The sequence below is a fragment of the Protopterus annectens genome, chromosome 2.part2 (genome assembly GCF_019279795.1).
Source record: "Protopterus annectens isolate FY-2018-M chromosome 2.part2, PAN1.0, whole genome shotgun sequence".
Taxonomy (NCBI): Eukaryota; Metazoa; Chordata; order Ceratodontiformes; family Protopteridae; genus Protopterus; species Protopterus annectens.
The window spans coordinates 848,584,508-848,600,075 of record NC_056730.1 but is presented as its reverse complement, the minus strand read 5'-3'; the positions used below and the strand labels follow the sequence as shown (position 1 = coordinate 848,600,075).

The 15,568-nt window shown below is 33.5% G+C and overlaps 1 protein-coding gene across 1 annotated transcript in view; it reads right to left on the bottom strand.

The window, feature by feature from the left end:
* LOC122795985 (cGMP-dependent protein kinase 1-like) overlaps positions 1-15,568 on the bottom strand; it is a 1,306,845-nt gene that overhangs the window by 679,355 nt on the left and 611,922 nt on the right. Inside the window, exon 9 of the mRNA XM_044064466.1 lies at positions 13,771-13,836. Coding sequence (XP_043920401.1) covers positions 13,771-13,836 — 66 coding nt within the window. The remainder of the gene's footprint in view (positions 1-13,770; positions 13,837-15,568) is intronic.

Below are 15,568 nucleotides of genomic sequence, written 5' to 3'. Positions count from 1 at the left end.
CCTTCTTTTTAATATATTTATAAATGATTTCCAGAACTCTATTCCTTTCTCAAATATCATCCAATATGCAGATGATTCAACTATCATCTGCTCTGCCACATCTACCCCTGTACTCCTAAAACTTACTCAAGAAGCTTTTCAACCACTGAGCAATGGATGAAAAGAAACCACCTTGTATTAAATGCCTCTAAAACCAAACTAATGGTATTTACTCCTCTAAAACTACCTCATTCAACTTTAACTCCTTCACTATCACTAGCCAAAACAATATACCTCTGGAACTGGTATCAGAGACCAAACTACTTGGGGTCCAAATTGACAACCAGCTTAAATTCCATTCCCACTTACAACTAAACATCAAAAAGACCCATCAAAAACTAGGCATGCTCTACCGACAAAATAACTACCTTACCCCTGCCACTAAAGTAACTCTCTCTACTTCCTTTCTTATCCCCTCCCTTCTCTACGGAACTCCTCTTCTCACTAACCTACAATCCTCTCTTAAATCTCAACTTTCCTCCTGCTACAACAAAATTGCCAAATTTGCTACCAGCCAAAAGTCATCCTCCCATCACTGCCCTTCTCTCCAAAAACTAAAATGGCTAGAACTACCAAATCAACTCATCTATACACAACTAACTCTTGTACATAAGCTCATTTTTACCCCCACCCTCTGTCCTTCACTCTCTTCTACCTTTAAGATGTACCTTCCTGATCGAGTACTAAGGTCCAATAATCAAAATCTAATAGAAGTGCACAAACCATCCCATCCACCAGGCAGAAATCTTCTATCTTATGGTTTAGCACGTCTCTGGAACTCCCTACCACCTTCCATTCGTACTACTTCTAACCATTACTCTTTTAAAAAATCTCTTCACTCACACCTAATATCCAAATGGGAATGCTCCTGCTCTCTCCCCACATAACAAATGATATCAAACTCCTGTTCCATTCTTTCTATGGAAAACAAACCCCTTTTTCACCTCATTCAAGACCTTGGATTCCTTCTTTCTCTCTTTCTCACTTCTCTCTCAATCTTATTCTCTTCTAAAACTTTCTCCTTCTATTTCATCTCTCCATATACTTTTATTCCAGTACTTATATGTTAGTTAAATATTGCATCAGACTGCTGCTACTATATGCATTTTGTAAACAATGAATCAGACTGTAACTTTGAACTGTATGTTCCTAAGAAGAAATTCCTCTCTGATGTATAATGCAATGTTCCATTGCCAGTCAGTTTTAACTCCAACCTCATCACTTGTGTGTATTACTTGCAATGTTTGCTGTATTAGTTGTAAAAGTCTTGTTCAAAACTGCACACTTTGTATAAATATAATCTTTAAACTATTGTAACCTAGAGTGCTATTGGAGCTTTTCTCCCCAGGACTCCATTGAAAACGGGTTCAAATGGCCCAATGGACTATCCTGGTAAACCAACTGCAAATAAATAAATAAAATAAATAAATAAAATATTCCAGTAAAGTAATGAGTAAAAGAAAATCCTGTTTACAGCTGATCAAGGAACATAAAAAGAAGAATATTAAAGCCACTTTGGTGCCTCCCGCAAAGACCAAATTTTTACTTTCTGAAGAAACCAAAATATTTTACACACTGGAGGAGGCACCCACTTTTGTTAACATCAATAAAATCCTTACTTGTAAAGAAATGAAGTGGAACAATATATCTCTGAATAGACAGGGTGAGTTGAATTCTTGGAAACCTGCTTTTAAAACTAAAAAGTCTAAAAACAAATTACTTTTAACTCGATCTTCACTGAATGCTGGACTATTATTTTCTGAAACAATAGATTTGCCTTTTAAGTAAAAGGTTTGTACTGGATTTTGAGCCTCAAAATATATGTAAATATGTATCTATATTTATGTATTTATATTTAAGGCATTTTTTCAGGATGAGGACTATAAAGGTTTAGCTTTATTGCTTTACTATATTTACAGTGAAAGGCTTAATATATTTTATTTAACTAAACATATAAGTCCATTTCTAAATGTTAAATACTTTCTGTAAAAAAATGTCATTATATTATAAGCAATAGAACTGGTAACTTTAAAGCTATATAAGTTAAGAATTTTATTTTATTTATTCAACATTACTTAGTATGTGCATTGCTGAGTTAACTGAATGTCAGATCTAAGTAATATGTTAAATGGAAGTGTTAAATTGTTGGTGATTTTGTTTTCCTTGTTCCTGTGTAACACATTCCTTCCACAGGTCATTTATGAAGCAACTGAGGGAAAGCTTGAGAAAAAAAGAATATTACATCTGTTTTAAAGCCTAAAACTTTCTCACATTGAGCTATGTTGAAGAAAATCTAGGTCAAAGTTCATCTGTGATGGCTGTGAAAAAGGAAAATGACTTTCTTTTTTATTTTATTTTCTCATGTATATATGTGAGAAATTTACTCAAAATAACACATATTTTCTTTTCTTAGAAGTGAAGAACAGGTAAGACAAAAGCTATAATAATTTTATAACATATAATATATATAACACATAATAATGTAGTAAATATAAGTTGCTAACATTTTACATGTTAACAGCTTATGCTGCAGTATTATTAACTTTAACTACATATTAAGTGAATGTAAAGTAAAGTTAGATGTTTGTTACTGATTAAAACAGCTTAAAATAACTAAGAAGAATGATAAACTTACAGAGAAAATTAGCAGCAGCTGTGTGCTGTGAGTTGTGATTTTCCCATGCTGTAGCCGGATTCTGATGTCAGCATGTAAAGCTTTGATCAGAACAGCAGTTCAAAATGGCTAAACACACATATTCAAATTAAATAAGCAGAAATTCTTATATATATATATATATATATATATATATATATATATATATATATATATATATATAAAGAGAGAGAGAGAGTCAAGACTGCTTGTAATATTAGAATTAATAAGAGTAAACATCTTATGAATATGCATATACACAAGGAATGCACTATCTACTATGTAAGATTTATAAAAGAGCAGTATCAGTAAATTAAGAAATATGTACACATAGTATATTTATTAGAGAACTGATGACTAAATAGCTCTTTGATGGCACATTTTAGAAATACAAGAGATACAGAATAAGGTAAAATACTGGTGGGAAAATTAGACAAAAGATATAGTTAAATAAACTGGTTTTATGAAACATGTCTATTGCATATACCTGCACATGACAGAAATGTGAATGTACAAGATGTCATAGACTTTACATAGAAAATCACATAAAATATTACAAAATAATATGAAAACTTAAATTTGAAGCTTGGTCATGTAAACTTTGAAGCTTTTTACATGTTGAATGGTATTAGACTCATTAAGACTACCTGAAATATCTCATTTCATAAGTCAAAGTTGAAACATAAGTGTTTTATTGCTGAGTCAATACATTCATTTTTATAGAATTGAAAACAGTTTTCTCATTATGTTTGAATCCAGGAAAGGAGAATGGGATTTAAACTGAACATTTTGTAAACTTTTAATTGAATATAGGCTGCAGTTCTTATTTTTGACTCTATGGAAATTGTAAGACATTCTCTTCGACCTCAGAATGTGGATATTTTTATGAAGTAGTTTAATAAGATAACATTTTTAAAACATTTTGATATTTGATGTGTTAAGAATATTACAGAAATTTGAAATATAGGCAATTGTACTTTAAAATCCAATATATATATATATATATATATATATATATATATATATATATATATATATATGTGTGTGTGTGTGTACATTGATCTTTCTGTTGTATTATAGTTTAGTATGATAAGACTACTCGTGACCTGTAAGTTTACAGATGTCTTTATCTCTCCAGGTCCCATTCTTTTATACTTATTTATTTAGAGACCTAGTTATAATAATGTTGAATGAATGAGTGAATAATTTAGAAATATTAAATGGGTAATTTATACTGTTATTATATAAATAGGTATATGGTATACTATTTATTAGATTATTTAATGTCTATGATTAGTAAAAAGGGATTATTCAAAATGTATGTAGTTATAGGGGAAATAGTTTTAAATGGCAAAATATATAACTAAATCAATAGCCTCTTATTATTTTGACTTATATAACATTATATAAATTATTTGTAAGAAACAGGAGCTTTTGGCTAGTTTTTGGATGAAGTGTTAGATGTTGCTAGACAGAGTGATAGTTTAGTAGTCTGACTATTTAATTAGCAGTCTAGGAACTTCGGTATCCATGGTAGGTTGTGCTCTATTAGTATTATATACAGTTATAGTTGTAACCCAGCCACTGGAGGATGCACAAGCCAGTGTATTTATATGTGCCAGTCCCAAGCCTAGATAAATCGGGAGGGTTTCATCAGGAAGGGCATGTGATGTAAAATGTTTTCCAGATCAAATATGCAGACAAAAATACAGATTTCCATACCAGATCAGTCAAGGCTGGGGTTACAAATGACCACCACCAGTGCTGTTAGCCAAATGGGTGTTTGTGGAAATTGGGCTATTGTTGGCCAAAGGAGAAGGAGAACAAGAGAGGAAAGGCATGCCCTGAGGCAGAAAGAGAAAAGGAAGGTTAGGAGTCTGGAAGTGAGGGTAGGAACTTTTAATGTTGGCAGTATGACTGATAAAGGAAGAGAGCTAGCTGACATGATGGAGAGAAGTAAGGTTGATATATTGTGTGAGCAAGAGACCAGCTAGAAGGAGAGTAAGGCCAGATGTATCGGAGGTGGGTTCAAATTGTTCTACCATGGTGTGGATGGGAGGAGAAATGGGAGTATGGTTTATCCTGAAGGAACAGTATGTCAAGAGAGTTGGAAGTAAAATGAATGTCAGATAGGATGATGTATATGAAGCTGGAAACTGATGGTGTGATGATGAATGTTGTTACTGCATATACTACATAGGTTGGGTGTACAATGGATGAGAAAGAAAAATTTTGGAGCAAGTTGGATGAAGTGGTGGAGAGTCTATCCAAGGGTGAGAAAGTGGTGATTGGAATAGATTTCAATGGCAATGTTAGTGAAGCGAAACTGGGGATGAGGAGGTGATGGATAGGTATGGTGTTAAGGAGAGGAATCTAGAAGGTTAGATGGTAGTGGATTTTTTGAAAAGGATGGACATGGCCATGGTGAATACATATTTTAAGAAGAGGGAGAAGCACAGGGTGATGTACAACAATGGAGGAAGATGCACACAACTGGATTATATCCTATGCAGGAGGGCCAGTCTTAAGGAGATTGGAGACTGCAAAGTGGTGTCAGGGGAAGAATACTTAGGCAGCATAGGATACGGGTCTGTAGAATGATGTTGGCAATCTAGAAGAAGAGGGGGAGAATGAGGGCAGTGTCAAGAATCAAATGGTGTAAGTTAAAAATGGATGACTGTAAGGTGGAATTTGGAGAAAAGTTAAGATAGGCACTGGGTGGCAGTGAAAATTTACCAGATAGCTGGGCAGCCACTGCAGAGGTGGTAAGGGAGACAGCTAGAAAGGTGTTTGGTGTGACATCTGGACAGAGGAAGGAGGACAAGAAGACCTGGTGGTGGAATGAGGAGGTACAGGAAGGTATACAGAGGAAGAGGTTGGCAAAGAAGAAGTGGTATTGTCAGACAGATGAAGAAAGTAGACAGGAGAACAAGGATATGAGGAGTATAGTGAAGAGAGAGGTGATGAAGGCTAAGGATAAGGTGCATAGCAAGTTGTATGAAAGGTTGGACACTAAGGAGGAAGAAAAGGACCCGTACTAACTGGCTATACAGAGGGACCAAGCTGGGAAAGATGTGCAGTAGTTTGAGGTGATAAAGGATAATGAGAAAACATACTCACAAGCAAGGAGAGTGTTTTGAGAAGATGGAAAGCATACTTTGAGGGGCTGATGAGTGAAGAGAATGAGAGAGAGAGAGAGAGAGAGAGAGAACATTTGATGATGTGGGGATAGTGAATCAGGATGTGCAATGGATTAGCAAGGAGGAAGTAAGGACAGCTATGAAGAGGATGAAGAATGGAAAGGCTGTTTGTCTGGATGACATACCTGTGGAAGCATGGAGTTGCTTAGGAGAGATGCCAGTGGAGTTTTTAAATGAATTGTTTAACAAAATCTTGGAAAGTGAAATGATGCCTAAGAAGTGGAGAAGAAGTGCATTGGCACCAATTTTTAAGAATAAGGGTGATATGCAGACCTGTAGTAACTACAGATGGATAACACTGATCCACCACAGCATGAAGTTATGGGAAAGAGTAGTGGAAGCAAGGTGAAGAAGGGAGGTGATGATTAATGAGCAGCAGCACTGTTTCATATCAGGAAACAGCACTACAGATGTGATGTCTGCTCTCAGGGTGTTGATGGAGAAGTATAGAGAAGATCAGAAGGAGTTGCATTGTGTCTTTGTGGACTTAGAGATAGCATATGACAGGGTGCCTAGGTGGAGTTGTGGTATTGTATGAGGAAGTCAGACTTGGCAGAGAAGTGGTACAGAATATGTATGAGGGCAGTGTGACAATGGTGAGGTCTGCAGTAAGAGTAACAAATGCATTCAAATTGGAGGTAGGATTACATCAAGGATCAGCTCTGAGTCCTTTCTTATTTGCAGTGATGATGGGCAGGTTGACAGATGAGATCAGACAGGCGTCTCATGGACTATGTTAGTGGATGACATTGTGATCTGTAGTGAGAATAGGAAACAGGCTGAGGAGACCCTGGAGAGGTGGGAATATGCCTTACACAGGAGAGGAATAAAGGTCAGCAGGACTAAGACAGAATATATGTGTGTGAATGAGATGGAGGACAGAGGAATGGCAAGAATGCAGAGGTCAAAGTTGGTGAAGGTGGATGAGTTTAAATACTTGGGATCAACAGTGAAGAAGAGAGTACAGGCAGGGTGGAGTAGGTGGAGAAGAGTTTCAGGAGTGATTGTTGACAGAGAAAGGGAAGGTCTACAAGATGGTAGTGAGACCAGCTATGTTATATGGGTTGGAGAAAGTGGCACTGAGGAGATGACAGGAGTCAAAGCAGGAAGTAGAAGAGTTAAAGATGTTAAGATTTGCATTGGGTGTGATGAGGATGGACAGGATTATAAATGAGTATATTAAAGGGTCAGCTCAAGTTGGACGGTTCAGAGACAAATCCAAAGAGGCAAGATTGCATTGCTGTGGATATATGCTGAAGAAGGATGCTGGGTATATTTGAAAAAGGATGGTAAGGATGGAGCTGCCAGGTAAGATGAAAAGAGGAAGGCCTAAGGTAAGGTTTTTGGATGTAGTGAGAGAGGACAAGCAGGTGACTGCTGTGACAGAGCAAAATGCAAAGGACAGGAAGAAATGGAAACAGATGATCCAGTGTGGTGACCACTAATGGAAACAGCCAAAAGAAAAAGAAGATATACAGTTATAGTTGTAGACTTGTCTTTGTTTTGTTATTTTTTGAATTTTAGTAGTTTAGTCCATAGAAAGGAAAAATTCAAAAAAATCTGGAATGTCAAGATAGTGTCAGAGCAATACATTCGATTTTTATATATAATTAAATTAATATGGTGGATACATATGCCATATTATCTTTTAAAAGAAATATTTTAAATTCACAGTATGGATAGTTTTAATCTATTATCTATTAATGTAAATGGTCTAAATAATGGCAATAGGAGGAAATAATTAACAAGATATCTAAAATTAAATAGAGGACACATTACATTCTTGCAAGAGACTCACTTGATAGGTAAAGATATACAATATTTAAATAACCTAGTTTATGAAATGTTGTCATCTGCTTCTTTTAACAAAAAGAGGAGAGGAACTGCTATACTTTGGAGAAAATCCACTGTAATGCCTAAGGTCATGGAATCCTTAAATGATCTTAAAGGAATGTATACATTTGCAATAACTAATATAATAGCAGACTTTATACATTAGCTAATTTTACTGGATCCCTGGAATAGGTGCAAGAGTGTCTAAAGATCACTTAAACTAACTACAAATTCAATGGGGGGATGGTTTAATTTTAGCAGGGGATTTTGACTACATATCCAGTATAGAAGTTACAAGTGAACATAAGAAAGCTAAAATACTGGCATCAGTAAAACACTAAATAGATGTGTTAGTAATAATAATTTAGTTGATTTACTAGTAAAAGCAGAAGATAGTTCATTGTTCTTCATCATTATTCTTATGCACTTGGGATGCAAACTAGAATTGATAGGATTTATGCCTCTATAGATTTACTTAATAAGGTGAATTATTTTAAGACTATCCCATGTCATCTTTCTGATCACAAAGCACTAAGTATTAATATAGTAATGGATATAAGAAAATTTCAGATTATTTATAGAATCCCAGTATATAATGAAATTAACAGAGTTTAAGTGTTATCTTAAGGAATACATTGAGATTTTTTTATCCTTGGATGATAATGGTCAGGTTAGTAAAGACATACTATGGGACTCCTTAAACATGCATATTAAAGATGGAATGGGAAGATGAGCTAGTAATAACATGAAAGACTGGGATAAAGAATTCTCAAAAATACAAGATGAAATACACAAAGCGAGGTTTGAACAACAAACAAAGAAATTAGATAACAGCGAAATCACCAAAAAATTAATGACAAAATACCAAGCAGTTTTAACGCATAAAGTGGAGCTCTTTAGAAAAAATAAAATTGCACAGTTATGTGATAACTTCAAAAAATCTACATAGATTAGCGAATAGAAGTAAGATGTTAAGTAAAAAGGCACAACTCAATAATATCCAAAATCCTTATACCAAGTTTACTTTAGATATAAAGGAAATGCTTAATATTAAAAAAATCCATGAGAATCTTAATACAAATAAAAATAATAACCCTGATGATTACAAAATTGACAATTATTTAAAAAATGTTACTTGTAAACTAAATGACCAATAAAAATCTAAGCTGAATAAGCCTATTACCCTGATAGATGTTAAACAAGCTTTTAAAAGGTAAAAATGATAATGCTCCAGGATTAGATGGCTTAAGTATGGAATTATATAGTCTGCTTCCATACTGAGTGACATTTTCAGGATAATTCAGGGTGACAAAATAATTCCTCCCTCATAGAAATTTTCTGTCATCTCACCTATACTTAAGGAAAGGATAATAAGTTAGTCTCCTCATACAGACCTATTTCATTATTAAATGTAGACTATAAAATATTTACTTTCATTTTTGCCACAAGATTAAGAGATAGAGTAGATAAATTAATTAATAAAGATCAAACAGGATTTATAGCCAATAGATTAATGTATGATAATATGAAAAGGGTAGTAAAAAAGATTAAGATATAGAGTAGATTAATTAATAAAGATCAAGCAGGATTTATAGCCAATAGATTAATGTATGGTAATATGAAAAGGGTAGTAACTGTTTCAAATTTAGCCAATTGGAATTAATAAGAAATTCACTCCATTTAGTTTAGATTTTGAGAGAGTTTTTGATTCTCTAGATTGGAACTACTTGTTTAAAACTTTAGAAGCATTTGCATTTGCAGAACAGTTTATTGTAATTTTGAAAAACTTATATAGAGACTCCAAAGCATATGTTAAAATTGTATCTTACATTTCTCAAGGTTTCACTTTAAACAAAGGCACAAAAGAATGGTGTTCCTTGTTCCCTTTATTATTTGCATTAGTTAGCTAATAGTATAAGAAGCAATGGAAAAGTTGATGGATTCTCAATTAATAGAGACTATCAATTTAAAATGCAACTTTTTGTTTATGATATTTTACTATCTATAGGAGTTTTAAATTATTCAATCTAAGAAATAGATGTGGAAATTGCAAAGTTTCAAGAAGTATTCCTGCTGAAATTTAATAACAATAAAACTGAAACTTTAGTGTTAAATCAATTACTAGATAGTAAGTTGAAGAAAATAATTAAAATATTTAGGTACAAAAATCTATCCAGATGTGAGTACAATTATTAATAATAATTTTGAAAAAGTAATTGAAGGAGTGTTACTTCTTATTAAAAATTGATTTTTTTTGTTTTTACTTTTGAGGATAGGTTAGTGCTTATTAAAATGATTATGCTATATATATATATATATATATATATATATATATATATATATATATATATATATATATATATATATATATATATATAGTAATCTTGTTCTCAGTTCCTGGGAAGCAGAAGTTCTCATTAAGCTGGAGGGTTTTGAACAGGTCCATCTATATAAACAGTATATAGATGATATATTTTTTCCTGTTCTTGGACAGGGTTTACAATAGTATTGACTTTCTAAATTTTACTCTTTCAGGCAAAGGAGACTCAGTACATTTTTTAGATGTGTCTCTCTCCATTGATCCCCTCACTAACATGTTTTCTTCAAACATTCATAGGAAAAGTACTTTCTGTAACAACTACCTGGATTTTGGCAGCCAACACCCCTTTTTTATGAAGAAGAACATTGTTAAGGGGCGATTTGTGCAGCTCTGTGGTATAGTCAGTGATGATACCATTTTATACAATGAGAGCCTTTTCCTCAGGCGTCTCTTCATAGACAAACACTACCCTACTCAGCTTGTTGACACCATGCTTGAAGATGTTACAGTTAATAGACACAGCAAATATCCTCCAATTTTGCTGCATGGCTTTTGCCCAAACCCCAGTCCTTCCTCAAATGACAGCTTATATTTTCCTCTACCAATTTAAGTAGATGGTGAGCCCATTCGTAATGTCATTTCCAGAAATTGGGATATTATTTCCAGTTGTCAAGACATAGGTAAGGTACTTGGCCCAGATCCCTCGTTCAGTTATAAGAGATCTCTGTCCCTTAAATCAGTTTTTGATTTTGCTGGACAGACAAATTTAACCATACCTCCCCTTTCAGTAGGAATGTTCAGTTGTGGCAAATATATTTGCTGTCAATACATTGCAAGTGGTGACAGTTTCACTTTACAAACCCCTAAGCATGTCCTTCATTTTTCAAATGCCTTTGACTGCAATTCCACCTACATAGTTTATCTTGCAGTTTGCAGCCACTGTGGTGCTTTCTATGTAGGAAAGACCATATGAAAACTCAGTGAGCGAATTAAAGACTATTACCAGGCTATTAGAAAGGGAGATTTTAAAAATGCACAAGCAAAACATAAGTTAACAAACCCCTTATGCTCTAATTTCATATTTCTAGTGTTGGATAATGTTTCCTTAATTTATGGTGATGGCAACCCCCAGCTAGAAGTAAAAGAGCTCAGATGGCAGGTTAAACTGCAGGCTGACACACCCCCTGGCCTTAATGGAAATTTGAATGTCAAGAGTATCCTTAAGTGGTCATGATAGGGTGAAGTTTTCCCCTCCCCTATCTTTTGTATTAACTATTCATTAGTTTGTTATTCTTAAAATGAGTTCAACAGTTATTTTCTTGTATCTCTGATGAAGTTCGACTTTGCAATGTAATACTGAATGAACAAAAGTGCTTAAATACCTTTTTTGGCTTGCTGTTATGTGAATATTTCACCACTGTTTTCAATTGATTTTTGCTGGAAGATTGTGAATATTCCACTGCTGGAATTAAATCAATATTTTGCTGAATACTGCTAGAGTTATATTGATTAATTTTTGCTGTGAAACAAGTACCTGATGCTTTCCTTCATTTTTACAAAGTTTGTGTTATATATATCATTCAATAGCTTCAATACCTGACAAAAATCTTTTAATGAAAATGGAAAAAAAAAACATTAACTTCATTCTTATGGTATCCTAAAGAGCCAAGAATATCTTATAGAAATCACATACTATTATGGGAGTATGGTGGCATTAGCTTTGCAGATATAGAATCTTATTCTATTGCTGCAAGTTTTTACTCTATTCTACTCTGGATAGACTAAACCTATAGTAGTCAATGGAAAATGATCCAGGAGCAGATTATACTAAATTATTATACATTTATTAAAGATAATAAATTAGAAATATGTTATAATCCTTTCATCTGGTTAACAAAATTTACCTTGGACTGAAATTTATTTCAGTCTTTAGAGTCTGCATAAATGAAATCAATTCTTAAAACAGTTAAGAAATATGTATTTAAATCTCCATTAATATCAAATGTAAATTTTTGTGTTTTCTTATTGCACATAACTCTATATTTAAGGAAACTCAGAACAATGTTAAAAATAATTTACTAAAAAGGAATGGATTATTATTATGGTCTGATTGCTCTGATAAAGGAAAAGCTAAGTCTTCGTAATATTTAATGAAAAAATATAAGCTAGATAAATCTGTTAATCAGATAATGTTATCCATCAGTAAGACATTAAATGAATTTAATGAATTAAGTGAATTTTTGAATAATAATTCCCCATTACATAAAGGTATGCATGCTGTTATCAAAGGTTAATTGACATACACATGAATCTTGTCCAAACTATGTAAGTTAATTATAAATAATAATAATAATTTCTATGCAAATTTCTGGAACATTATAAACAGTGATAGACTGAGGGGCTTTGATACTTAAATCAGATAGTTAAACTTCTTCAAGTTTATACTGGAAAGATTTATGTAGAGATATATACATAGAATATTTACTTAATATAAAATGTCTGAGTTTAATAAAATGTATTCAGTTTGTTGGAGATGTAGTAAAGTTGTAAAGGCAGATTGGGCACACATGTTTATGGATTGTGAAAAATTAAATGTATATTGGGAAGAGGTAAATGCATTTTTAAAGTGTTATGGTCTGATAATTGTTCTTTAACTAGATCAGTAATACTAATAAATGTTTCACTTCCTGTATCTGTAAAAAAACAAAAGAGCAAAGACTCTTTTGGGCTCTCCTGGTGGTTCCCAGAAAAGTTCTTACAAAAAAAAAATGGAGCTTAGTTCCTATGTTCAAAGATTTTTTTAAATTTAACAAAATACTATGCAAAATTGAAAATTAAGTGATCAGAATAAGATCTATAAATCATGGTAAGGCCTTTAGTTGTTGGGATAACCTTGCAATGTTGCCATTGAAATACCAAGATTCTTAATGTGTTAGTTGCATAAAATTACCTTGAAGATTCAGTGTATTCCTGTTATTGTATATATGTGAAGTTGAATTTCTTGCTGTGTATATATTGTAAATATGTTAAATTAGTAAAACTTTTCTTAAAAAAAGAGAATTAAGGGACTTTGTCTAATGTAGGTCTTTTGTTTTTCCTTCAAACAAAACATCTTTAGGGCTAATTGGGTTTAGTTTCATATTTAATGGTAACAGTCATGTTTAGTATATTTAGTATATATGATTAGGAAAGCTTCATTATAGCTTTTTGATTGGTAACAAAACAAATTCTGCTGACTTCATTTTCTGTTCGGCATCCCCTAAAGATTAGAATACATCATTTATTTGTGTTTAACCATCAGAACCTTGTAAAAATATATAAAAAGCAATAACAAATATTGAGTGCCAGTGAGATCTTCCCATTCACATAAACAAGATGTTCTGCATAGAGAAAGTTAGCTTTTTCCATAGCCACAAATCATCTGGTACATCTAAACAACAAACACAAAACCAATGAATGCTAATTAATGTTTAAGCAAAGCAAATATGCCATATTTTCAGAACAAGCCTAATACACAAATTGCATATCATTAAAAATGATGTGGCTACCATATTTATTTATTTATTTATTTATTTATTTTACATTTGTTGACTACTCTTCAGTGTCAGATACTAAATACTGTATCAAGCACTGAAGGCTCACATATATTTCACAAATATTTTCTGTAGTAGTAACGTTTTTCATTCAAAGAAGTTTGGAAAACTATACAAACTTAAGGCACTTACTCCTTATCAATGGTAATGCATGTCACATCTGTAATCGATCGGCATGTTGCAGTTCGGCAGATTTTCCTGTAAGTTAAAAGAAACAAAAAAAATTATAGGTAAATGAATGTTTTACAGGACTATAAAGTTATACAAATGTTTCAGGTATTGTTCTACATTTTGAACTGGGTACACATCTTAGAAACAGATACATTTAGCAGTGCCAGGGCTCAGTAGGTAGCATGCTTGTTTGCCTTTAGTTTGAAAGAGCAGAAGGATGTGGGTTCTATTTCCGCATCAGATACTTGCATTCATTTCCCACTACTGATACTATAGTGTATAGCATATAGAGGTGCTGTACTCCTGCATATGCCTTTAAATGAAATGTTAAACTGAGGTCCCATCTGCCAGAGTTGGTTGTAGCTCAGGTGGATGTAAAACATCCCTTGGCACTTACTGAAAAGGAGTAGGTGAAGGGCCCTGGCCAAACTTCCCCTGGTCAGAGGACAATGGTGTATGGAGACTAACCCAGTTAATAAGCACTGAATAAAACTGATTTAGTCAGACTTACCCTAGGAAAATGTAGTTGTGAAGAAAAAATTAAACACCGCTAACTTGCTTTACTGAAATGCTAGTAAAAGGCAGTGGAATATTTATTTTTACTGTTGTTTATGTTTTGTGTGAAAACATGCAATAAATAGCTAGTCAGTCACATATGATGCACAAAGAGAAGAAGAACATTTAATTAACAGAGTCATTCATCTTGCTAGCAATGGCCATACCTGTTCTACTTGAAATCATCATTGGTTGGCATGTACATTTATGTTTCTTTCTCTATTACCTGCTGAAAAGTTACTGTTACATTTCCATATTTTATATTTTCCATTTCCTTACTGCATGTCTCTTGGTTGAATTAGACCCATAGTAGGGAATTCCTATTAAATTACCTAAATACTTTAGCAAATAAAAACATTAAAATCTTTGTTCCTTCATTGTTTATTTACCTTTTTAATCCAGTTCAGGGTTATGGTGAAGACAGAGTCTACCCCAGCATTCAGAGAGTGCAAAAGTAGAGAAACTAGTTATGGATGGAACACCAGTCTGTTGCAGGATACATGCATACACCTGTATACACACACACACACACACACACACACACACACACACACACACACACACACACACACACACACACACACACATGCATGCACAAATGAACACATATAAAATTACTGAGACACAGTATGCCCACCAGTTTCATACCTGAAGGATTGCCAGCTACATACAGAATGTTTTAGGGATCTGAGAGGAAACTGGAGCTCTTGTTAATATGCAGTGTGGACTCTGGGAGGGCATGCAGATTCACAGATGATCAGCTTCATACCTCAGCTGGAAAATGTAGCCTGCATCTACAATTCTGACTCTGAACAAAAGCAGTGAAATAAATTACTCTATCAAACCTCTCACTCCTATGTACGTTAGATAACACCCATAGCAGACAACTCACTATCTACTATTACATGCCTGCAATGCTGGGTTCATGGGCTACGTGACTCATTCAAGCATGTAAATCTTGAAAGGCAAACCTCATACAGTGTTATTGTTTCAGTGTAAAGTAATTGCAATACTGAATTTTCACTGTCACAATTCAACAGCGTAAATGGAAAAAATTGATTTTGACTGAACAAGTAAGACAAAGGGCTACTGCCCTTATTTATTTTAAAAAGACTTTTCTCAAATTTAGATTTCTTTGACTCTGAGTTGTAGGGAGCATATGTCCATCTAGCAAGCAGTTAAGAATGTGACACTTCATTATCTG